The sequence below is a fragment of the Leguminivora glycinivorella genome, chromosome 14 (genome assembly GCF_023078275.1).
Source record: "Leguminivora glycinivorella isolate SPB_JAAS2020 chromosome 14, LegGlyc_1.1, whole genome shotgun sequence".
Classification (NCBI taxonomy): domain Eukaryota; kingdom Metazoa; phylum Arthropoda; class Insecta; order Lepidoptera; family Tortricidae; genus Leguminivora; species Leguminivora glycinivorella.
Genome location: NC_062984.1, coordinates 19,034,299 through 19,059,821, shown reverse-complemented (window position 1 = coordinate 19,059,821; position 25,523 = coordinate 19,034,299). Strand labels below are relative to the sequence as shown.

Below are 25,523 nucleotides of genomic sequence, written 5' to 3'. Positions count from 1 at the left end.
CTGGTGGCCGTCCGGCGGGTCGACCCAGGTATCGCTGGGAGGACAGTGTGGTGGCGGATCTGCGTCGGTTTCAAGTCAGTGACTGGCAAGAGGCTGCGCAGGATCGGGATAGGTGGCGATCTCTCGTTTCGGAGCCAAAATAGTTAGTTTTTATTAGAAGTTTTACTTTAACAATGAAATCGATTGAAAATTGTTAGTAATTGTTAGTTTTTTTTCTCTAGTTCTAATTTAGTTTTTTGTTAGTGATTACATTTATATTTTAAGTAAGTTTACAATTATATCTTTTGATAAACAGGAACCCCTTAGGTGAAGGCCTCTTCCAAAGCTAGCCATTTTTGTCGGTCTTGAGCAATTTTTTGTCAGTTTGGTCCGGCGATTTTTTTGATGTCCACATCCCAGCGTGCATTTGGTTTTCTTTGTCGGCGCTTTCCAGCAGGACCTTTCCATGTTTTCGTTGTTAATCTATAGGTGGTAGGTGACAAGCACAAATTTAGCATGTAGGTAATATTATTTATTAAATAATTTGAATTAAAAAAACTGAAACCTTATTTGTACAACATTATTTTATATCCCGTTGTCATCATACCCCTGGCACGTAGTGATTCAATACTCTTTGCCTCTGGCTTCGACAATATATCCAATTTTCACGTCTCCAATTCAATACAAACTTGTCTCCCCATGCAGTTATCAAGCGTGCTCAAAATGAAAGTACACCTCGCGTGCAAGCACCATTATGTCCAATATTGAAAATAGTGGTAACAAAACGCAAACCCTACTGTCAATGTCAAACCTGAATAAAATGAAATGTTGATCATTGGCTTTGATGCTGAGTAAATATTAATAACTATTGTTGTTTTATTTGTATATTATATAGTGAGCAACGAAAACATTATGAACATGTGTAGAACCTGCCTCGAAACTCCAGCAGACAAACATATATCGGAGCTGGAAAAGGGCATAAATGAGACCAACAAAAACTATTTCGAAATTATGCTGTTTTGCTTGGATATCAAGGTAAATAATCGTGTTTGGGGTATTTCTCACATGCGTCTACATTCGTACATGATATTCATATGCCGCTCTTCTCACAGGTGACACACGACTCTAAAATAACAAGACATTTATGCAGCCAGTGTTATACAAAAATCGTATCGTTTTACAACTTTAAAACAACATCTCTGAAAAATGATTCATATTTAAAGTCTCTGAACTCAAGAATAAAGTTGGAACCTGAGACTGCATCTGGGTATGATGATGAAAACAGAATTAAACAAGAGAATGATTTAGATGCTGATGAATGTTTTTCAAATCTAGAAGAAAAAGAAATTAAAATAGAAATCGAAATAAACAATGATGAGTATTTAGGAGTAGATGCAGCCAATGAAGATGCATCGCAAGGTATGTAGAGTCTCTGTTTTCAATTCACAACCAACTGAATCTAAAAATGTTCAAATAAGGCTTTGCATGCTAGTGCAGATGATTTCAAGAACAAATTTCATAATAACTTTATTAAGAATATATTAATTCTTAATAAAGTTATTAATCCATTGTATAGAAAGTACTTAATCATAATAACTTTTTTTTATACCAGTGTATCAAAAACCTGTACCTCCCAAGAAAGTTGAGTCTAGAAAACGGCAACAAAACCTTGAAATGTGTAAAGAGTGTGGCAAGTCATTCCGTAATCTCAAGAAGCATGCGGTCCAGCATCAGCCGAAGGAGGAGCGGGAGCTGATGCCGTGTGACTCCTGCCCCAAACTCTTTATCAATAAAACAAGCCTGAAACAACATTACAAGAACACACATTTAGGTGTGAAATCTAAATGCGATATTTGTGATAAAAGTAAGCATAAGAATCTCTTATTCGTCGTGACATGGTGGATCTTAAAGGCTACTTACCTTTAAGATCCACCATGTCACGAGGCAGCATAAATTACATAAAGTGTCATTTAGCATAAGAAATTTCCATCACTATCTTAGACTGATTTTTATGAAACAGGCATGAATTTTTACCCAGCTGAGTCTGTCGTGCAGTAGATCTGTGCAATGCAATAAATAAATTAGAAAAACAAAATAAGAAAAAGAGTAAAATACTGAACAAACAAAGCTATGCTCACTGTTAAATACACATATATATTAAACTCCTTATTCATAAACCTACACTAAAGTTATCAAGCCGATAAAGTTCGTTTGTCCCTTTCCGACATATTGGTGTGATAGAAAAGGACAAACAAACTTTATCGGCGTGATAACTTTAGAGTAAGTTTATGAATAAGGGAGTAAGTGTAGTATTTTAGTTCCAATACAACACTCACACTTTTTACATCTTTAATCAATAGTTTTATTATATCGCCGAAATTCGGGAGAGGATATTTGATTGCGTACCTGACAAATCCAGACTGTTCACTACAAATGAATATTTTCAATTGTTAATATTTGTGTAATGTTGACATGTACAAGTGCCCTTGTGGTTTATTTGTATAAATGATTAGTCTGTTAATTGGCAGTGGTGATCCACCTTAGCGTGCACAAGAAAAGCGTGCACAACCCGGAGACGCTGCGCTACTCGTGCGCCGCGTGCGAGCGCCGGTTCATCACGCAGGCCGCGCTCGACCTGCACGCCACCGTGCACACCAGGCTCCTCAAGTACCAGTGCGACATATGCCAGAAGAGGTTCCGCTTGAGGAACAGTATATTGAGACATATGTAAGTATTATGTATGATTAGTTTGTTAATTGGCAGTGGTGATCTACCTGAGTGCGACAAGAAAAGCGTGCACAACCCACTAGACTCCTCAAGTACCAGTGCTCCTCAAGTACCGCAGCGAACTTATTAACCTCCTGGTCTTTATAAAACAATATAAGCTCATTAATAGATTTTGGAATATGTACATAGTACATATGTACAAAAATTGTATGCAGGGTAGACAAAACAGAACATAAAACAATTACCATATGAAATAAAAACCTGACTATATGATGAAGTGAATAATAGGTCCTATGATCTGACCACGATATAATATATTATCTAGAATTTTATTAATCATTTGGTCCTTGATTGACTTTTACCAGACTTCACTTCACGTAACGGTTTTTTTTACGTCGAATCATATTTTATTACTTTGGTCATATTATTGTGTTGTTTGTTTTTTTCAGACGGGACTTCCATCAAAAGGAAAAGAACCATAAATGTGAATTGTGTAATAAGGCGTTTTTCGGCATAGTGTCATTTAAGAGGCATCTCGAGTAAGTAATCAACTAATTGTTTTGCCTTACTTTCATACTAATTGTATTATCTCGGATTCTGTCAGGTTAGTTTTGTGATTAGTCTGTTACAAATTATAAAGTTGATTGTTGACAATTTCTAATATTTTTCTGTTGAAACAGTAGTCAAAAGCTACGCTTACTTACTGGAATTTGTTATAAAATAATTTTGGCCGCATTCACCATACTATTTTTAATGGGTACCATCTGTTTGTTGTAATAATAGGAAAATTCGAGACGTTTGTAAAAACAGTGTGAGTGCATGCCGTCTAATTTTCATAAACAATAGGCTACTAGACTCATATCTAACTTGGCACAATAAATGATTGTCTTCTGTAATATTTGACATAAGAAACAATATTTAATGATATTGGGTATTAAATGTGTACGCTGACTACGTATTTTTAATTTAAAAATGTGAGTTTTTTTTTGTCCACCGAAAACGCTGTCGCCGTGTAGTGACGTCATAGAATTCATGTCAAATCAATCGTACTTAAAAGTGTCAGAAAGTTTTGTTTTTCGCACTGAATGACTTCATTCACAGAAAATCTATAGATGACATGGCTGATGTTGTTTTTGCCTGATTACGTAAAAGTATTCTTTAAAAATATATTTTGCGGTTTATACGTCATAATAAAATATAGTGATATTTTTTTCGGTTAATTGGACAGTAAGTAATAATATTACACAAACTTTAAAAAAGGGTCAAGTAGCGTATTATAAACATTGCAGTCTGTGAGTCAAAGTGCACTTTTCCTCTCAGATCTCACTCGAACGAGCGCCAGTACAAGTGCGCCGAGTGCGACAAGTCCTTCAAGACGCTGGAGTACCTGCGGAAGCACTCCCGCATCACGCACAGCGACGTCAAGAACTTCGCCTGTCAGCTCTGCGGCAAGAGCTTCAAGAGATCCTCGTAAATATTTCATTATTTTCACTCAAAAAACTGCTAATATATTTTTTGTTTATTTTTATATCGCAGATACAAAAATTAACAAAAAATATGTTTTGTACATTATAGGACATTGTTATACTAATTGATTGATCAAGTACCACGGCAAGCTCGAGAAAGCTTGTATTGTGAAAGAAGTACTTTTTTGTTTAGAAAACATCCATGACTCAGGAACCATCGGCAACACTGTTAGCTGTACATTTGTAATCCTTATTACAAGGGCATAAAGTCTACCGATGGTTAGTTAAGGGTGTTGCTGTTAATAAGATTTAAATCCAATAAATAGGAGAATATTTAAATCCAGTACCGTTGGTCAGAGCGGTAAGCCGATGGTCCTAGATTCAAATCTCGGTAAATTAATTTATTTGTGTGTGTGAAGAGTGCTTTTCTAACTCCTGGTGCTGTCTAATTATTTTAGTTGCCTGGGTACCCACAGGTACAAAAGCTTAAGCTTAGTCACTTTGTGTAACAATGTTCCTATAATACTTATTTATTAATATTGGATATTGTTTCAGGGACCGTAATACTCACATGCGCACACACACAGGAGAGAAACCGTATCCGTGCCGTCACTGCGATTCGAGCTTTAGGCAAACTAGCGCTCGCAAGCGGCACGAGCAAGTCATGCACGGCGTGCTTAACACGAACTAGTGAGCATGGTAAGGAGTTAATACTAGTGCAGAAAACAAAACTCGCAAGAGACAAACCATATCCATGCCGCCACGTGCTGCGACATGCATTTCGGGCAAACAAGAGGCATACACTAGTCATACAGTTCACCCAGGTATTATTGGCTGTTGTTTTTATATCTCAATGTTTTTCATGTAATGTAAACGTATGTATATTTCATGCCTTATGCCTATTGACGTGTAAAGAGCCCTTGTGGCCTACATCTAAATAATCGATTGTATTTTGTATAACGAGGAGGTTCTGTTGCTAAATCTACGCACGGTCATCGTCGTCATCGTTGATAATGAGTAGATACTACCACAGAGTTCACCCAGGTATTATTGGCTGTTGTTTTTATATCTCAATGTTTTTCATGTAATGTAAACGTATGTATATTTCATGCCTTATGCCTATTGACGTGTAAAGAGCCCTTGTGGCCTACATCTAAATAATCGATTGTATTTTGTATAACGAGGAGGTTCTGTTGCTAAATCTACGCACGGTCATCGTCGTCATCGTTGATAATGAGTAGATACTACCACAGAGATCATAACACGCAGGTGACAAACCATATCCATGCCGCCACTGCGACACGAGCTTCAGCCAAACTAGCGTGCGCCAGAGGCAGAGCTAGCCATGCATGGGGAGCTTAACACGGTTCAATGATCATGACAAAGAGAAAATATCGTTTTAGGGACAGAAACACTCACAAGCGCATAATACAGGAGAGAAACCATATTCACACTAACACTGTAGGTACTCACACACTGTATGCGAAAAAGACGAGCTAGTAGCAGAGACGGGCATGTGAAGATGTGTGTGTGTGTGTGGGCATGTAAACATAATCTGCGTTTTCCTCTCTATCAAGAGAGTCATTATATTTAAATGACTCTATGAAAAATATATGTAGTATGTAACAACACAATTTGATGTTTGTTTAACAGCTAGCTTAAACAAGGTCCTTTCATCACTTTATCTGTTTCAGGTAGTTCATACGCCATCAATATTCGCTGCTTACCTACCTATATAGGGTCGTTTTGTTAGTTTGCGTCCGCATACGTTAGTTATCGTCCAGAAAGCGAAATATACCTAGTTTTTATGTTGATAATTACGACGAATACTCTGTAATATTGACATGTAAAAGTGCCCCTGTGGCCTATTTGCTGAATAAATGATTTTGTATTTGTACGAAAATTAGCGATGGACGGAAACTAGTACACTAACCCCAACTAATGCCAGTGTTACAATCTTGCTTCAGTTTGGCTCAAGATTAAGCGAGGTGTAATTATCTGACTACTGTAAAAGATTATGTTGTTTTATGCGTTAAACAAAATATGTCAATTTATTATTTCATTAAAGTATTAAAACATAATAACTGTTAACACCTTGTATTATTTTTAATAAAAATACAGCGCAGCACTATGGAAATAGCAGCGAACTAAAGACATAGCATAACTGTTTACTTATCCCCTTATTCATAAACGTACTCTAAAGTTATCAAGAATAAGGGGTTACTCTAAAGGGGTTACTCTAAAGGGGGTTGTAAATAAGCGCTGCATTTATAGTTAACTAGCTTTTGCCCGCGGCTTTGCTCGCGTTAAATTCGATTATTGCGATTGAGGGGTGTTAGAAAGAGCCAAAAAGTATCCTGTGTCACTCACCATCCCTTCAACTATCTGCACTTAAAAAACGTCCGTTATCGCGTCCAGTCATCGCTCCATTTTGCCGTGAAAAACTGTCAAACAAGCAGACACACACTTTCCCATCTTACTATGGATTGTGGAGGTACAAAGGTGGTTTTGGCTGAAAAACAGCGCTGAATTGTTACACTGGGATGGTGTTCCCAGCATCATGCAGACGTCCAAACCGCACCTGACACATTTTTTCATAACAAATCTCGTGGCTCGGGACCCTGAATGTGGATTTATAATTTTAGCTACATATTTGTTTATGTAAATGCGCCGTACGAATAGTCAAGTATTAAGTATGTATTTGTTAGTGCTCATTCTCAAGTATCGGGTATTGTTTCAGCTACTTGAGGGTCCACATGGTGACACACACGAAGGAGAAACCCTACGCGTGCCGCTACTGTAGCGCGCGTTTCGGCCGCGCGCACCACCGCAGCCGGCACGAATCCTCTGCGCAACAGAAACATCAAAAAATGTTGAATAAAATATTATAAAATTAACATTTTTTATTTTCATCCCATATATTTATTTTTTGACAACAAATATTAAGTATTATAAATTCGTTCGAACTGTCATTTATGCTGACATCTACGAGTATATAGACGGTTAATAAAATCTTGTCACTAAAAAAGGCGCGAAATTCAAATTTTCCATGGGACGACAAACCTACACCTTTACGTAGTCCTTATATTTCAACTTGGCCGGTTTTTTTAGTGACAAGATTTGCCTGGTCGTCTACAATACTAGAAAGAACAGGAAGAAGATCGCAAAAAGCATAGACGGGTAAAGACAATACAATAACTACGACATACGTAGTATCTTCTTAGTAGTTTGTGGCCAAAACGAAATGGGTGATAGAACATCTTGTAAGCTATCAAATTCGCTTAATGTGATAGCTAATGAGATGTCCTATCATCATTTTTTTTGGCGTTGGTTATCTAGGACTTCCGGCATGTTCGAACTTGCATCGTGTAGAACATCCTTAAATCCAACGGCAACGATTTCAAGTTAGACTCCGCGCACACGGGCGACAAAGTTGCTCGGCGACTTTCGTATTTGTATGAAAAGTTGCGTCGCCTCGTGTGCGCACCTTCATACTAGCCCATAGACCGAGCGACGCAGACAAAACAGTTTTGTCGCCCGTGTGCGCGGAGCCTTAATGCTCTGAGATTTCAAGGCATGTGTGTGAAACGAAACGCAAGTTGGCCACTGTCAAAATAAAATAGTGACAACACGGACACACTGACAGTCTGTCTGGAGCTTGTGCTTTTCTCTTCCGAGGTGCTTAACTGCTTATACTTTACTGTATTTATAAAGTTATACTCCAACGTTTAAGCTGTTATTTCACTCGATTTCTAAGCAAGAAATACATATGATGGAAATGTGCAGAACCTGCCTTAAAAGTCCAGCTAATAAGCATATTTTGGATCTGGAAAGGGCCATAAAAGACGACAACAAGGACTCCTTCCATATTATGTTGTTTTGCTTAGATATACAGGTAAATATTTATGTATGGCTTTATTTTCCTTTCATGCATGATTTTACAATAATTAACTTGATATATTTCGGTTTATTTACAGGTCGTCGAAGACTCTAAAATAACAACGAATTTGTGTAACAGTTGTTACAGAAAAATTATATCATATTACAGATTTAAGGATCAATCTCTGAAAAATGATGCATATTTAAAATCTCTGAAACCAGCTGTACAATCGGGGGAACAGATATTGTCTCTGTATGTGGATGAAAACGGAATTAAACGCGAGAATTTCATAGATACTGATGTTTTCGGTCCCTGTCACATAGAGGACAATACAGAACTTAAAACAGAAGAAGATTTATTAGAAAATATCAAAAATGAAGACTCTTCATATGGTGCAGAGTCAGATGAAGAGCCATTGAATATTGTACAGAAGATTAAATATGAAAATGTTAAAATAGACAATAAAAAAACAGGTAAATGTTTAATACAATTTAGATTTGTGGCTGTTGTGTGGTATAGCACTAATTTAGCTGAATCTTTAATTCTTCACTGGCCTGGGAAAGCAAATTCACTCAAACTAATAATATTATGGAACTAGTCTCATGTTGTTCCTGTACTTATAATAAATGTATAAATGTGCTTGGTTTTTAACAGATGGCTCTTAAACTATTCTAAACTTTGAACAAACTGAAATCTGTTGGAAACTAAAATATAACAGAACTAGCTATCGCCTGCGGATTCACTCGCGTTAATTTCTAATATTGCGGAATGGCCCATACATACTTCCATTCCCCATTTTAGGGAATCGGGGGGTTAGAAAGAGACAAAAAGTAGCCTATGTCACTCTCCATCCCTGCATATATATATATCCACTTAAAAAAATAACATGAATTTGTCACTCCGTTTGGCTGTGAAAAACAGACAAACAAACAGGCACACACACTTTCCCATTTCTAATATTAGTTTGGATTTATCAGTGCAGTAACAGTATGCTTCAAATAATATCTGCTCTATATTTGAAGCATACCTATAAATAAAGAAATACATGATTACCTTCATATACCAACCATTAAAGAGGAAGTAAATAGCTTCTCAAGGAAATACAAGGAAAGACTCACAATCCATGAAAATGAACTTGCTAGAGACCTACTAAATGAAAACAGTAACAACACAAGACTCAAAAGGTGGAAGATCTTGGAACTAGACCAGAGAGAATAACGCCCCCCTCTCTCCACATAAAAGGAATGGTGGTTAATGGACCACCACCGGGAAAATGTTATTAATAGTACCATACAATCTGATTATGGCTAAGAAAGCCGATGGCAGATGAAACTTCAAAAAAAAATATATTTGAAGCATACTGTCACTGCACTGATAAATCTAAACTATATATATTTATATATTCTTGTTTTCTCGTTAATCAAGCTCCAGAGCACAGGAAACGTGGTTGTTCCAAAAAGAAAAAACTACAAAAAACAAGGCAGGCCAAGGAAAAGAGTAAAGTGTGTGAGGAGTGCGGCAAATCTGTTCGCGACCTCAAGGAACATTTACTTCTTCACCAGGCACAGGGTGAGAGGCGATTGTTTCAGTGTGAGTCCTGCCCAAAGCTCTTCAAAACCGCCTCAGGTCGACGCAGACATCGCCATAACATTAATTTAGGTTTACATGATGTACGAAAAAAGAAATCCGTATGTGATATTTGTAACAAAGAGTTCAGAAGTCTTAAGTCACATATAATGATAAAGCATAATAAGGAAAGTTTACCGCACGGCTGTGTGTCATGTGAGCGCCGGTACTTGAGCCGCGCGGCGCTTGCGATACACATGGCCAGTACACATCTTGACAAGTCGGAATTACCATATGAGTGTGATATATGCAAAAAGAAGTACTGCTCCAAACTTTCTGTCTCAAACCATATGTGAGTTACAATTAATGGCTTGAAATATTTTAACATCATTTTTTTTAAATCTTTCAATGTTTTATCGTAGGATCTGTGTATTTATTTATTTTGATATTTATTTCAGACGTCAACGTCATTTAAATGAAAAGAATTATCAATGTGATATCTGTTCTAAAACTTTTTTCGAGAAACGACCATTTATTGGTCATATGGAGTAAGTATCATTGTAGTCTAATTTACATAATATCACAGAATATATAATAGTACAAGTACAGTAGGCTCACTCCTTTGATGTTCACAAAATGCCGCCATTCTGAATTCTTTCTTTCTGAAACCTACATTAACAAACGGACCGCACGCGAGCAGCCGACATGTACTTGTAGCGCGGCGAATCGGCGGTAGAATCGCGGAGTGAGCCGCCCCTGATAATATACATATACTATACTTATTATACATTCTGTAAAAGAAGTCAAAACACTGCAGAATATTATCTATTGTTTCTATTCCCATTGCAATGCGTATGATGCTGCAATAGTGAAACAAAACATACCGGCCTTTATATTAGATGTCTCAAATCCCAAAAACTAATAACAACAGGCCTAGTTAGAATAATAGTGACCCTGACTGATGGTGTTATAATAATTATGTGCATAGATATTGGTTCCTGCATTATAGATATTATATGTTGACCGCAGATTTGCTTTTTGTATGTCCATGATGTTTTCTACAGGTCGCAATTCTCAACTGGTTTTCATGCAAATGTGTTACCACATTTATGATCAAGCATTTTTTTCCCGTTTTTGGGAATTGGTTTTTGTAAAATACGGAAATTTCCAGTCGGTGTCAGAGTATCTATATATAATATTTATGTAATAAGCTTCGGCCCACAAAACCCATTGTTACCGCATAAAGACTAGAAACAAATAAGGGGACGCGTCTGGCGCAGACGCCGTCCACTGCCGCGATCTAGATAATGAATATACACTGAATTGTGCAAACTATCGCACGAAAGCCGTGGACGTTGGCCTTGAGCGCACGGACGTCCGTCCGGACGTCATCTGGCGCGCTGGATGTTTTAAGCTAGGAACATACTACGCGGACGTCCGTCGTAAAACGACCGCGACCGCGACCTATCAGTGTGCACGGAACAAAACATCCAGAGAGCCAGATTTCGATCGGACGTCCGTGCGCTCAAGGCCACGTCCGCATCCGTCGACCAATAGTTTGCACGGTTAAGTGTATTTCCATTGTCCAGATTCCCGTCCGCGGTCGATTCACGACGGACGTCCGCGTAGTGTGTTCCTAGCTTTAAGACTGCACACTTATCAGTCGCGGTCATCAGCCGCATCCGTGTGACGTGACGCGTCCCATAATTTGTTCCTAGCTTAACTCTTGGCTTGGCTTACAGGACGCACAGTAAGGTTCCACTGTACAAGTGCACCGACTGCGGCCTTGCCCTCAAGACAATGGATACTCTGAGGAGTCACCGCCTGCTCCACACCAGTGACAAGAGGATTCCGTGCAAACTCTGCAGCAAGACCTTCCAAAAAATCGCGTAAAGTTTGCTTAAATTTTAAACCTTTTAAGACCGGCAACAGACAGTCTTAAAATTCATAATCTGAAAAAAAAGAGTTTTATACAATCTGACAGATCAATCTGAAAATTCATAATCTTAAAAATTAGAGTGTGTGTTGTGTGGACAGTTGCGAAATTGTATGGTAATCTGTGCACTCAATCTGATTTGTATAAGATTATGATTTTTTTTTGTCAGCCTAGTCATATCCAAATGTTCCTGTTTGCAGCTTGTCAATGTGTTTTCTTTGAAAGCCCGTACCTGAAGATTTACTTTCATGTTTTTTTTTTTAATGTTTTTGGATTTTTTTTTTGTTGGTTTTGTTGGAAGTGATATGTACGGTCAAGCAAATCATGTCACTTAAAACTAGCGGCACATTTGAAGGCTCATCGGCGAATGAATAAAATAGTCTTCATAAAGTGCATGATTTCCTAAACCTTGACGTTGGCCGAATCATCTACTTTCTACTAGCTATAAAATAACACTTGAAAAAATTTTAAAAACGTAGGGCGAAGGTTAATCCGGTTAATCGTCCCATAGAAAATTTAAATTTCGCGCGTTTTCTGACTTACAAGATTATCTTGACTATCTTTATTTGAGCAATAAAATAAAAGGAAACAAATAAATGTGGGTGGGGTTTCAGGTACTTGCGGACCCACATGGAGACGCATACGGCGGTGAAGCGCTTCGCGTGCCGCTGCTGCGGCACGCGCTTCCGCCGCGCGGACCATCGCGGCCGGCACGAGCGCACCGCGCACCAGAAAATAATAAAGGACGAATAAACAAAACGATTGCTACTTTTTTTTTAAACACTGTATACTCTCCTGTAAGTTTAAGTTTCTAATTTTGAAATATTAATTATCTTTTCCTTCCTTATTATTTCATCCAGTAGGTATTTAAAAAGCAACTCTATTATAATTATCTCATTAAAATCATGTTTTATATAACTTACTGTTGTAGGGTGCATTGGGGTAATTTCGAAAGTCATATAAAAATCACCATTATATACACCGTGTTTCACTTAACACTAAAAACCTGAAAACAGTTTGTTCAGAATCGAGAGTAGAATCGATTGAGCTATATCTTGATGGGGGTAATATTTTTATTTAAATTAGTATTATTAATTATTTTTTACGTGCCCCTTCTATTGTACTCGTAATACAACATTGTGTATATCGCATTGCTAAGAGGTTGTTTACCTTTTTTCAGTATTTAGGGGTATTAATACTGGCCGGTTACTTGGACTATTATTTTTTCCGCTACTAGTTTGACGTTGTTTGTCAGTTTAATTTTAATGTTTATCATAAGTCATAACAAATTGAACTCGTACCTAATTACAACCTTGTCATTTTGAATATTGAGTTTATTTGCTTACTGCGATTACCTGTCCAATTTGAAGTTTACTGTGACAAAGCTTTAAAGTGTTTTACAGTGACATCTTAGCTGTCTATTGGTAAACCTTATGTCGTTGCAGTAACGTACACAAATAAATAGTGTTAATTATGGTTTATGATGGTAGTTAGCAATTACTTTATTGAGTGTAGAGCTAAAAGTCATGTAGAGCTGAACAGAAAATTAAAAATTCAATTAAAAAAAAAGTAACGATCAGATTAAAAGATGAATACTCTAGATGAGTTTAAAAAAATAAAAATCAGTTGGGGTGTCTGAGGTTTTGAGTGATACCGGAAACACCGTGTATTTCCATCATATCAAGATACCTTAGATACCCCTTTCGAAATTACCCAAGCATTTCTGTGCTTCGAAATTATCCCAATGCACCCTACAACTTTTTTGTATATAATAATTTCTTGCCAATATATTTTACACCAATGAAATATTTTAATACAGTTGATGTAGGGAACAAATCAAATTATTTTATTAAATTTTTGATTTTTTTTTTTGAAGTAGTACCTAACACTACTATATAATATAAATTATAAACTGAAATAGATACCATACACTAAAGAAAAAGCGATCAAGCCCACTGGTGGCGAAGCCAGGAATCGAACCCGGGTCTCCAGCTATGGCGGCTGACGTGCTAAACGGCTACACCACCCCGATCGCCGAGGTACCCACCGAAATTTCTCTAGTGTGTGTTATCTCTGAAAGCTAGGCGGCTTTGACCAACTGGCCCCGTAGTCGAATGGCATTTCTCCGACGCCAAACGAAAGCGATACGCCGCTGGCTCTGTCGCGCCAATACGCAAGCGCGATAGAGATAGATATCTACTAGCGCTTCGTTTCGTGAGCGCGCGATTGTGCCATTCGGCTAGCCACTCTGTAAGGGCGAGCAATTTGTGCTTGCACCTCCTATATGAATCCGTTTGCAGGATTACGATACGATATAGATAGCGAGAGAGATGGTGCTGCTATCTATTGATGTTTCGCACCTGACGCACCTCCGCCGCGATAGCTGGAGACCCGGCTTCGCCACCAGTGCGCTTGATTGCTTTTCCTTTAGTGTATGGTATCTATTTCAGTGTATATAATACAGTTGTTATAAATTGAAATAGATATCATACGCGAAAGAAAAAACGACCTACTGGTGACCGAGCCGGAAATCAAACCCGGGTCTTCAGCTTACGCGGCTAACGTCTTTACCACTAGACCACCCCCACCCGCCGTGGTACCCGACGAAATTTCTCTCATGTATGTTATCTCTGTTATACAGTTGTTGATTAATATGGGTACTAGGAAAACAATAAACTCGATATAAGTAACAAATTAAATGTGAGTGTGTTTAGTAAAACGTCCAATTTTTTGTCGGTTACCATTAAGGCGAGATTTACTTGTACTAGTGTTTACATATTGATTGGTGTTTAGTGTAATTTTTTAATTAATAAACATTGGGGGCGTGGCGTAGGGATGTGACGACCCCATCGCCCATTGGTTTAACCAGTGCAATCAGTCAACGCAGGGCAGCTTGTGGCGAGCTGTTGGGGAACAGCGACCCCACGTACGTACCCGAGTGCTCCTGGGGAGTTCTGTTACCCGTAAGGCGGGTGGGTGGGACAGTACTCTCTACCTCTGGCTTGCCTTGGCTGGCCGTCCAGAGTGGAGTCGTTATTAGGGCTATATGCTCCAGGGGTGGAAGTGAAAATTTGCATAAGACGCGAGTTGGTACAGTGGCTTGACAGCCACTGGGCAGAAAGCGGTGTACCTATGAATTTGCAATAAATTACTGATTACTGATTACCTCTCGACACCCATGAGTTCTCACACCGGTGTTGCCCTTGAGCCATCTTGAATGTCGCTTTTTGTGGGGGCCCATCTTGTGGGGACGAGTCACCGTCTGCCGGAAATAAAATTGGATACCATTTTATTAGGCAGGCGTCCGGTTGTTTATCCATAGCCCAGTATTTAGTCCATCACTTTCATCAAAATAGCCCAGTTCATTTTAGATTCCATTAACTCTCAAATAGTCCTTACACCCTGGCGGGTGCTGCCTCTGCGTGTGTCCCATGATACGGGCAAGGGCAGCATCCGCTCAGTGTACCCCTTACATTTCATTAAAGTGTCAAAAGGGGCTCTACGCGTTGGCTTCGGCCCCGCGCACGCCTCCCAAAGGTCCGGAACACCATTGTTCCGTGATGGTAAAGATATATTATAATGTATAAACATTTAATAATATATTTTTCAGTACAGATGGTGTTTTTTTTACGCACTAGTGCGAGAAGTGGTTCATTATATGCCAGGTCAAAACTTCGGAGGGACATCTGTACTGAAAAACGTCGTACGATACATGTGCGAAAAGGAAATTCGTAACTCGTGTCGATTTAAAACACTCCCTTCGGTCGTGTTTTAATTTATCGCCACTCGTTTCGAACTTCCTTTTTTACGCACTTGTATCGTAATGTTCTAATAATGTATAAACATTTGTAGCAAATGTATGAACTCATGCTAAACTATAATCATTAAACAGGCCCTGTAGCACAGACCAACCCCTATAGACATCCATTACAAGACGACTCGCGGTCGCCAGCCTTCCTAGTATTTGCACTGATATAAGCGCGGGCGCTCGCCGTGCCCGATCAGTATCGACCAAGTAACAGACCCGAAAGCAGCGCGTGTTTTTCGCACTAAAAAATTGGAAAAGGGTATTTTGATGCCTTAAAGATGTCCACCTGTAGTGTGAAATGGTGTGGAAAGGTAACAAGAAGCTCAAATTAAAAACAGACGGCATTACATTCCACAAATAAGTCATATTTATAATTTATTCAGAGCCGGCATAGGTCAACTTACATTGGCCACTTACGCGTCAGTAGAGGGACAGTCATATTTCTGTCCCTTTTCATCTGGTGCGACTGCCCGCCGTCCTTGAAACGGCCAATCACAGCGCGCTTAACACATTCCCCGCCCGCTCCTCGCACCCCAAACACTGGTGACTCGTATCGCGAACAAAATATACAAGATTTCTACTCTATAGGAGGTTCTCTGTGCCCTGTAGGTACAGTGGAGTTCATATATATGTGTACATTTTTTAATCTTATTGCAAGCAGTAGGCCTAGCACATGATGGCCGCGAGAGTATGTCGCCGCGAGATAGATGACACGTCTTCTTCTAACTGTATTAATGACATAAGGACGGGTAGTCTATCTCTCGGCGACATAATCTCGCGGCAATCATGTGCTAACCCTGCAGATAAGGTGAAGAAATCAATGAGAAAGAAATGTACACATATTTATGAACTCGACTGTACGCCATTTTGACGTTAATAATTTTGGATAGAATTTACAGATGGCGCTTCAAAATGTCACCAAATAAATAATTCCACGAGAGGGCTCTCTTTCCCATATATATATTATACTACTCTTACGGCTCAGCCACGACATTGGTCTAAGCGCGACAGCGGCGAGCGGCGGCCATACATTGAATTGAAGCGAGACACAGCGAATGGACTTTTCATTCGCACGTATGGCTGCCGCTCGCCGCTGCCGCGCTTAGACCGATGTCGTGGCTGGGCCGTTAGGATAGAGTCATGTATTACTTACTATGTTAGCATGAGTTTTCCAGAGTTGCATCGTGTAGAAACGTCCCAAAATAATAGATTTTTGTAAATACGAAAAATTATCAACGCGAACAAGACGCAAGTTTTTTGTCAGATGTCAGTGTCACTGTCAAAAGTGGAAACATTTTTGTGACTTTTGTTTGTGTTGTGCGAAATGATGGGTCATAGGTCTGTGGTTGTGCATTACGATATTTAATTTGTGGTATGAAATCCAATGTTATTTTACTTAATTTCTAAGCGTAAAATACTGAATGATGCATATGTGCCGAACCTGCCTCAAAACTCCTGCTGAGAAACATATTCTGGAGCTCGAAAAGGCCATAAAAGATGGCAACAAGAACTCCTTCCACATTATGCTGTTTTGTTTAGATATACAGGTAAACGTATGGCTTTGTATTTATTTTCATGTACTCATCCAACATCAACTAGACTTATTTCGCTCTAATTACAGATCACAGAAGACTCTAAAGTAACAACGAATTTATGTAATCACTGCTACCGAAAAATAATTTCGTTTTACAAGTTTAAAGCTCTATCCTTAAAAAACGATGCATATTTAAAATCTCTGGAGCCAGCTGTACAATTAGCAGACCTAAAATCTGTGTATGTGGATGATAATGGAATAAAACATGAAAATTTCATAGATCCTGATGATTTTGGTCCCTGTCTCATAGAAGATAATGAATTTAAAATAGAAGCACATATTAAGGAAGAAGAGTCATTAGGAGATGTAGAAGTTGATATTAAGATTGAAGACACATCTCATAATGTAAAGTCAGATGAAGAGCTGTCGAGTGTGGTAAAGAAGGTTAAATATGAAAATGTTAAAAATGATCTTAAAGAAAATGGTAAGAATTGCATTAAAATTAAAATTTGTATCACCAATTATTCTAAATGGTTACTTTCCTAAGAAAATAGTCACTATCATAGTCAATGAGAATTAGTGTGTTGTTTCTGCAGTAGTAAAAATCTGCCTGATTTTCTATAGACATTTTAATTTGCTATTAGCACTCTTGGTAACGGCTTGTATAATTGATATAGTTACCTTTTTGTTTTGTCTAGCTCCTGTGCACAAAAGATGTAGGCGTCCCAAAAAAATCAATTACTGAAAATTGGAAAGATAAAAGAAGAGCATCAGGTCTGTGAGGAGTGTGGCAAGTCTGTCCGTAACCTCAAGGCTCATGCGCTCATTCACAAGAGAAAGGGTGAGAGGCAGATGATCCAGTGTGAGCTTTGCCCGAAGCTCTTCAATACCCACTCAGGTCGAATCAGACATTACCGGACCATCCATTTAGGTTTACCAGATGTGAGAAAATCTGTATGTGACATTTGTAATAAAGAGTTTGCAGATCTGAAGACACATGTAAAGATAAAGCACAATCAGGAAAGTTTACCTTATGGCTGTGTCTCATGTGAGCGCCGGTATTTGTGCCGCTCGGCTCTCGAGAAACACATGGCCAAGCATGTTGGAGTGTCTGAGCTCCCATATGAGTGTGATATATGTAAAAGAAGGTTCCGCTTTAAGAATATTGTCTCAAAACACATGTGAGTCCCATCCAAATGAGTCCTGGTATACTGGTTTAGTTATAAATATATTATGTAGTATCCTATACCTTTTAAAGTGTGAACTTACTGTGCCTCACCATTAATGTATAACATTTATAAAATACTAGGTTTTGCCCGAGGCTTTGCTCGCGATAGAAAGAGACAAAAAGTAGCCTATGTCACTTTCCATTCCTTCAACTATCTCCACTTAAAAAATCACGTCAATTCGTCGCTCCGTTTTGCCGTGAAGGACGGACAAACAAACAGACACACACGCTTTCCCATTTATAATATTAATGTAGTATAGTGTATAGTATGGATATAATTTTTATAGTGATTTAATTATTGATTTCATGAATGATTGTCATGTTTATTTCAGACGCAAGTACCATTTAAACGAAAAGAATTATCAATGTGAAATGTGTTCCAAAACTTTTTTCGACAAACAACCATTTATTGATCATATGGAGTAAGTATGAACATAATATATTATAAACTTAAAAATGTGAATTCAATACTCATTTTTATGTTTAACGCATATTAGATTTCATTTTTGATTTCAGGGTTCGAAAATATCCGATATTTATAATAATTATCAAAATATCGGATATTTAGGATATATATTGGATATATATCAACTTTGATATACATATATCCATTTTGTATGGAAGGCATTTCATATTTTTAAAAGTCGCCGAACAAATGTTGATCAGTATAAGGAGAATAGCCTAAAGTTCAATTCTTCGCCTTTGTTACAGGCCCCACTCTGTATATCGGATATATATCCTCGAACCCAGTTTGATTTGTTTCTTAGTTTTTCAACTTAACCCTACAACTTAAGGCACACTTGTCCCGTAGCTCGCACTCCACTGACCGGAAGTACAAGTGCAAGGAGTGCGGCCTGGCTCTCAAGACGCAGTTGACGCTTCGGAAACACATGCACGTGGTCCACAGCGGCGTCAAGAAGTACGCCTGTACAGTGTGCAACAAGACCTTCAAGATATCATGGTAAGATTTGATACCACATTCATTTCAGTCAATATGTGTAAGAATAAGAATGTCCCATATTTTAACTGAATTCCGTTAACTTCGGCACATAGTTAGGTCCGTTATAGGAAACAGAATGTCATAGTTAGTTTTCTTAAATTTGTATTTTTTTTCGAAAAAACCATACACCTGCGATAAATGTTACCTTCAAATGCTGTTGAAAAACGGGCTTTACAATTAACTCACACTAAGCAAAAGTCAAAACAATGACATGTCCAGAGCATATCGAACACTATGTGTGTTTCCCGTTTCTTAACAGCAATTGATGTAACATCTAACGCAGGTGTATGGGATTTTTTAGAAAAAAGTTACGAATTAAAAAAAAAATATCTGCCATTCTGTTTCCTATCATGGACCTAACTATATGCCGAAGCAGCCGAAGTTAACGGAATTCAATAAAAACACGGTGTATATCTCAAACGGTCTCCTTGGTCATTTTAGGAGCCTAAAAGTGCACATGCGAACACACACGAAGGAGAGGCCGTATCCGTGCCGATTCTGCGCGATGCGCTTCGCGCGCTCGCACCACCTCATGCGTCACGAACGCACCATACACAAGTGTATGAAAGCCGAGTGAATTGAGGACATTTGTGAGAGGAAATATCTTTGGATACTGAAATTCTGCCTAGGCAAAGGTAATGATTGCCTTCAAACTGTTGTCTACTATTTCGTAGTACATAATCTAGCTTTTCACAAATAAGGGAAACTCTCAATTTTTTTTGCACACTTATTTATCACTAGCTTTTGCCCTTTAACTCAACCTCGCCGACCGGATTATCGAGCCACATGCACCACTGGGCGCTGGGCACACGGCGCTGTCTGGGTGTGTGTGTGGATTGAGTAAGCACCTTCCGAAAATAAAAAAAAATATGCTGATCATTTAGTAAAAGTTCTAAAACAATTGTAAAACGAATCTCTGAATTTGTAAAAAGATAAATCAAAAGATACAGCCATTAACATGTGCTCACTCAGTTCTCACAAACTACCAACGAAACCAGTGAATATATTCATTTAACATATAATATTTATACACTAACATTTAGTAAAAAATAGGCCAACCTACATCTATAAATATTAGATCACCTAGTTTTTTATTTATTATAAAAAACCTGACACGTTAGTGGTTCGTTTTGTATTTTACAAATTCCCATTTCACTTTTACTAAACTATACACATATAATAGCGGTCTAAATCTTATGGTTTTCATCAAAATTCGGCTTTTCAAAAGTGTGAGGATTGAGTGAGCATAAGAAACTATTTGTAAAAAATTAAATACGTCACTAGGTGATCTAATATTTATAGAGGTAGGTTGGCCTATTTTTTACTAAATGTTAGTATATAAATATTATATGTTAAATGAATATATTCACTGTTTTCGTTGGTAGTTTGTGAGAACTGAGTGAGCACATGTTAATGGCTGTATCTTTTGATTTATCTTTTTAAAAATTCAGAGATTCGTTTTACAATTGTTTTAGAACTTTTACTAAATGATCAGCATATTTTTTTTTATTTTCGGAAGGTGCTCACTCAATCCATACGCACACGCTGTCTGGCCTGCCGGCCACGACCTGTTATGGCTTCCCTTGACCCATCTGATGAGCGGCGCAACTGTAATATTGCGCATAAGTGCATTAAAGTCATCAATCAGTGTGCGCGTTTTGAGTTATATTAGAACTAGCTTTTTCCCGCGGCTTTGCTCGCGTCAGAAAGAGACAAAAAGTAGCCTATGTCACTCTCCATCTCTTCAACTATCTACACTTAAAAAATCACGTCAATTCGTCGCTCCGTTTTACCGTGAAAGACGGTCAAACAAACAGACACACACACTTTCCAATTTATAATATTATAAGGATTAGAAATATCTTCGCAGAAGTCGAGAGTTAGAGTACCTGTGGCCCGTTTCTCGAAAGGTACAAACCTTGTATTACAAGTGTGTTTCCATGACAACCCATACGATTTGACAGTTCGCGCACTTGTAATACAAGGCTTGTACCTTTGATCTGGGGCCCGTTCCTCGAAAGGTACTTGTACCTTTCGAGAAACAGGCCCTTGGTCAAACATGTTTTTTGAATTAAACGTCGGGTTAAATATAAAACGTAAGTTTTACGCGATTAAGTCCCGTTTTAATTTAATAATATGTTTTTGAAAAAAAAAAAATTACATACAAATAAAATGAAATGCGGTTTGATACCTTAGGGTAAGATGCTTTGCGCACACTAGCGTCCCATGTCCCATCCCTCTCACCTGACGCAACACCCCCTTTTACCCTGATATATGTATGTCCCAAAATTCAGTTTTTTTGGAGAAAGTATACATTTTAGAAAAAAGTTGTCAATGACAGAAATAATGCTCATAAAATTCCCAATAATAAAGGTCATATAATATTTTTTGATATCATGCACTAGTTTCATGTTATCTATATGTATACACAAACGGCAAAGTCCTGAGCGGCTGACTTAAATCAAGGCACAGCCCAAACCGCTGGTGCTAGACAATCCAAATTTGGCACGTAAGTTACTTATAAGTGACCGGCCACATCAGAACGTCGCGTGTCTCGGGGCGTGGCACTCAGGTGGCGTGGCGCGGACGTCCGTTGCGCGCCCCGAGACACGCGACGCTCTGATGTGGCCGGTACCTAAGGTTTACGGGCGCACTAAAGAAGGATTTTTCAAAGTTCATCCCCTAAGCGGGTAAAATAGGTGTCCAAAGTTTGAATGAGGATCTACCTGTATTTTGAAACTATGAGCTTGAAACTTCGTGTAAAGACTATAAAGGTAATACTAAAATGGAAAGAAACTAATTTCAGCGTTTTTGGTTTTTTATCCTTTAACCCTTTAACGGGCAAGTCTCAAAAAAATCGTGAGTTCAAACCTCATCTCTTTTTTGAGACCAGTGCCCTATAAAGGGTTAAGTAAGTTAAAATGAGGCTGGTTGAAGTTTGTATGGGGAATAAGATTTATTTCAAGCTACAGGCTTGAAACTTGGTAAAAAGGTACTTCAGAAGGGCAAAAACTAGAGGCTTGATAAATTTTGACAAAATTCTGAAATTATACCACTAACAAAGATATTACTATTTTATTAAGCACTGAGTTATATCGAACTTCAACAAGCTAATGCACGAATATGGTAAGTGCTACAAAAAATATGCATATAACCTTTTTTGTTTAAAATGTAATAAGAATTAATTCTTTCATACACACTTTTTTCCTAACTCTGATACTTTTCACAAAAATGAAGAAAAACTGTAAACCGGGACCTATTTCGTGCTAAAAGGGGGTGTTGCGTCAGGGGGATGGTAGGGGACGCTACTGTGCGCAAAGAACCTTACCTTAAGGTACCATACTACATTAAAGTTTAGCTGGTTTTTTTTTTTAATTTCCCATACATTCGAACACAACTTGACCGAATCACTTTAGAGAAAGGGCCCCCACAGACGGGCGACGCAACTTTTTTGTCTCCGTCGCTCGGTCTATGGGCTAGTATGAAGGTGCGCACACGTTGCGACGCAACTTTTTTGTCGCAGGGTTCGGCGACAGGCCTGCGACGCAACTGTCTCCTTCCCTATTGGTTTCAATGCAAGTGCGCACACGGCGACAAAACAGTCGCCGGTCGGTTGTCATTTTGACAGTTAGGGCTAGGGTTGTAAAAAAACGGTTTTTTTTCTGGCTTGAAAAAAAACCGTGAAAAAAACAGTTTTTTTTCTGGAGTATGTTTTTTTTTCTAAAGTACGAAATCTCAAAATTTGCAAAGTAGTTAATACTTTTATACGGTTTTTTAGACTTAATGTTAACTATTAAACGAATTTAATCAAATAACTTTAATTTCTGGTCTTATAAAAGTAACATTTACGAAATCTGTAGTTTGTAGTTATCACTATTTACTGTTGGCAACACCACCGCCTCTCCACGCTACACGCCGCATCGGGGATTCCCCAATAAACGTTTGTATACTGAATTAAAATGTACGTTATTGTTATTGAAACACGTTACAACTCACGAAAAACCGTTATTGTCGTATTATTTGTTCATCTGAAAAAAAAACATATTTAGAAAAAAAACCAAGGTGCTCGGTTTTTTTTCATGTTTTTTTTTCATAATTCTGAAAAAAAACATTTGGTTTTTTTTCTATTTACAACCCTAGTTAGGGCCCCCACAGACGGGCGACGCAACTTTTTTGTCTCCATCGCTCGGTCTATGGGCTAGTATGAAGGTGCGCACACGTTGCGACGCAACTTTTTTATCGCAGGGTTCGGCGACAGGCCTGCGACGCAACTGTCTCCTTCCCTATTGGTTTCAATGCAAGTGCGCACACGGCGACAAAACAGTCGCCGGTCGGTTGTCATTTTGACAGTTATCACTGGCCTGGCTTGGGCGAACGTATGTTATTAGTCGAAATAAATGTAATTTTAAATGCAGATTGTTGAAGACGACATTGATATCTGTCGTTTAATTAAAGAAGTAGAGGAAAGACCGATTTTATATGACAAGAATTTAAAAGAATATTCCGACAATATTGAGAAAATACGATGCCGGGTTGTAAAATTCTAACCAGTTCATCAAAACTTTTAAACACTCATTCTGAAGTACCAAAAAAATTATTTCGGATAGGCTCTCAATTTCATGAAAAAAAAAGTTGCGTCCGTAGTATCCAAAGATTATAGAATTAGTCTATGGTAATATCTTCTTAGTAGTCAGATGGTTGCGTCGCTGTCGTTCCCGTGTGCGCACCTTCGAAATTGTCGCAAGGGGTGACGACTGAGACAAAAAAGTCGCCGAGCAACTGTTGCATCCGTGTGCGCGGGCACAAACGGGCCCCTGGCCCTACTTACATTATAATATTAAGTCTTGTCTTTCTTTCAGGAGCGTAACTCATGATCAGCCAAACGCAAGTTCTTTCGATGATAAAATCAACGAACATCGCGCAGTCATAAGGCATAGGTAAGGTTCAACTACGGTTTCGTTGTTCTTAATACTTGTTCATTCTTTTTTTAAATTTGTTAATCGATTAAAATATGTCTGAATATTATAAAATTAACTGCATTGACGCAACACAAAAGTGAGATTGGCGTGAAAGTGTCATTTTAATTATAAGTGTTATTTAAATACATGGTAAACAAGAGTGAATGAAAAATAAACATGTTGTTTTCAGTAACGTCTTTTAATTAAATACTTATGTTATTACGATAATGAATATGTGGACCCGCTTTTACAGCCTGGCAAAAAAAGAGTAAATAAATAAATATTATAAGACATTCTTACACAGATTGACTGAGACCCACGGTAAGCTCATGAAGGCTTGTGTTGCAGGTACTCAGACAATGACATAAATAATATACAAATACTTATATACATAGATAACATCATCCATGACTCAGGAACAAATATCTGCGTTCATTACACAAGTAAATGCCCTTACCGGGATTCGAACCCGGGACCGCGGCGTAGCAGGCAGGGTCATTAGGGAACATACCCAAACTACGTGACCATATTTGTGCCGTTTTTTGACAAGAAATTAGACCTCCCCCTTCCCCCCCTGTGACCAAGCATAGTATTTTGACCCCCCCAACCTGTCACGTAGTTTGGGTACGTTCCCTTACGCGCTAGGCCAGACCCGTCAGGTCGGTCGTCGGAGAGTAGAAATGAAACAATTTTTTTTCCTAACAACATCTTTCTCATACAAAATTGACTTAATAGTGATGAAATTGATGCAATCACATGCAAAACGGTCGACATAGACGGTGGCGCCCCTATAAATTTCTACACTTTTGCCAGGCTGTATGAATACATATTTAAAGTCACATACAGGTCGAACGCGATTAATTAACATTATTTGCTGGGACGTCAGTCTTCCGCGACCACGGCCAGTGCAACCTGGCCGAAGCGTTGGGAAAAAAGGTAAAAATAATGTTAATTAATCGCGTTCGACCTGTATGTGACTTTAAATATGTGTACAAAGCGCGAGAAAAAGTGTTAGGCTGTATGAATATTATGAATAATCAGCACGCGTTGATGAGATGTAGTTTCATACAAGGTGAGTGTTAGGAGCGCCTCCTTTTGCTGGCCGGTTCTGCGTCCCGGCTGTCTTCATTATCGCTAGCGACCGGAGAAAGGGCTTCAGCAGGCTGCTCTTCGTCTTCTACAAAAATAAACCGTTTATTAAGACTACGGTTGCTAGCTTTTAGCACTATTAGCACAACCCCCGGGTCACGTTCTAAGTGCTATAGACATAACATAACACACGAGTAGAAGTACCGGTTTAAAATCGTAAAGCTAATAAATAGGGGAACGTACCCAAACTACGTGACAAAACCGGCACAAATATGGTCACGTAGTTTGTGTATGTTCCCTAGCATATTTCAGGGGTTCCCAATCTTTTTTTAGCCCGTCACACGCTCGCAAG

General features: G+C 38.5%; 4 protein-coding genes across 9 annotated transcripts in view; 3 read left to right on the top strand and 1 right to left on the bottom strand.

The window, feature by feature from the left end:
* The first annotated feature begins 851 nt into the window (after positions 1-851).
* LOC125233387 (zinc finger protein 501-like) lies at positions 852-7,050 on the top strand. Of its 2 annotated transcripts, none has more exons than XM_048139379.1 (8): positions 852-1,014; positions 1,092-1,398; positions 1,592-1,843; positions 2,508-2,706; positions 3,156-3,245; positions 4,027-4,176; positions 4,728-4,871; positions 6,913-7,050. In XM_048139379.1, exons 1-7 carry the CDS (start codon positions 892-894, stop codon positions 4,861-4,863), a joined length of 1,257 nt encoding a protein of 418 aa, XP_047995336.1. In that variant the 5' UTR covers positions 852-891; the 3' UTR covers positions 4,864-4,871; positions 6,913-7,050. The 2 variants fall into 2 exon arrangements, with proteins under 2 accessions (XP_047995336.1, XP_047995337.1); XM_048139380.1 differs by lacking the exon at positions 6,913-7,050 and adding an exon at positions 5,867-6,388.
* Positions 7,051-7,825: 775 nt separating this feature from the next.
* On the top strand, positions 7,826-12,316 carry LOC125233339 (zinc finger protein 700-like). 3 transcript variants are annotated; one of them, XM_048139318.1, is made up of 6 exons: positions 7,826-7,850; positions 8,150-8,525; positions 9,478-9,970; positions 10,077-10,166; positions 11,361-11,507; positions 12,169-12,316. In XM_048139318.1, the coding sequence occupies exons 3-6, from the start codon at positions 9,789-9,791 to the stop codon at positions 12,305-12,307; spliced, it is 558 nt and encodes a 185-aa protein (XP_047995275.1). In that variant the 5' UTR covers positions 7,826-7,850; positions 8,150-8,525; positions 9,478-9,788; the 3' UTR covers positions 12,308-12,316. The 3 variants fall into 3 exon arrangements, with proteins under 3 accessions (XP_047995275.1, XP_047995276.1, XP_047995274.1); XM_048139319.1 differs by having other exon boundaries at positions 7,834-7,850; positions 8,221-8,525; XM_048139317.1 differs by lacking the exon at positions 7,826-7,850 and adding an exon at positions 7,858-8,067.
* A 4,330-nt stretch (positions 12,317-16,646) lies between these two features.
* On the top strand, positions 16,647-24,271 carry LOC125233312 (zinc finger protein 69 homolog B-like). 2 transcript variants are annotated; one of them, XM_048139279.1, is made up of 7 exons: positions 16,648-16,909; positions 16,984-17,380; positions 17,595-18,077; positions 18,457-18,546; positions 18,936-19,085; positions 19,566-19,759; positions 23,984-24,271. In XM_048139279.1, exons 3-6 carry the CDS (start codon positions 17,749-17,751, stop codon positions 19,699-19,701), a joined length of 705 nt encoding a protein of 234 aa, XP_047995236.1. In that variant the 5' UTR covers positions 16,648-16,909; positions 16,984-17,380; positions 17,595-17,748; the 3' UTR covers positions 19,702-19,759; positions 23,984-24,271. The 2 variants fall into 2 exon arrangements, with proteins under 2 accessions (XP_047995237.1, XP_047995236.1); XM_048139280.1 differs by lacking the exons at positions 16,984-17,380; positions 17,595-18,077 and having other exon boundaries at positions 16,647-16,909.
* A 740-nt stretch (positions 24,272-25,011) lies between these two features.
* The window catches only part of LOC125233370 (Fanconi anemia group I protein homolog), a 34,057-nt gene continuing 33,545 nt past the window's right edge, over positions 25,012-25,523 (bottom strand). For both annotated transcript variants that reach the window (XM_048139362.1, XM_048139363.1), the window contains one exon: positions 25,012-25,259. In XM_048139362.1, the coding sequence (XP_047995319.1) occupies positions 25,162-25,259 (98 nt within the window). In that variant the 3' untranslated portion in view covers positions 25,012-25,161. The remainder of the gene's footprint in view (positions 25,260-25,523) is intronic.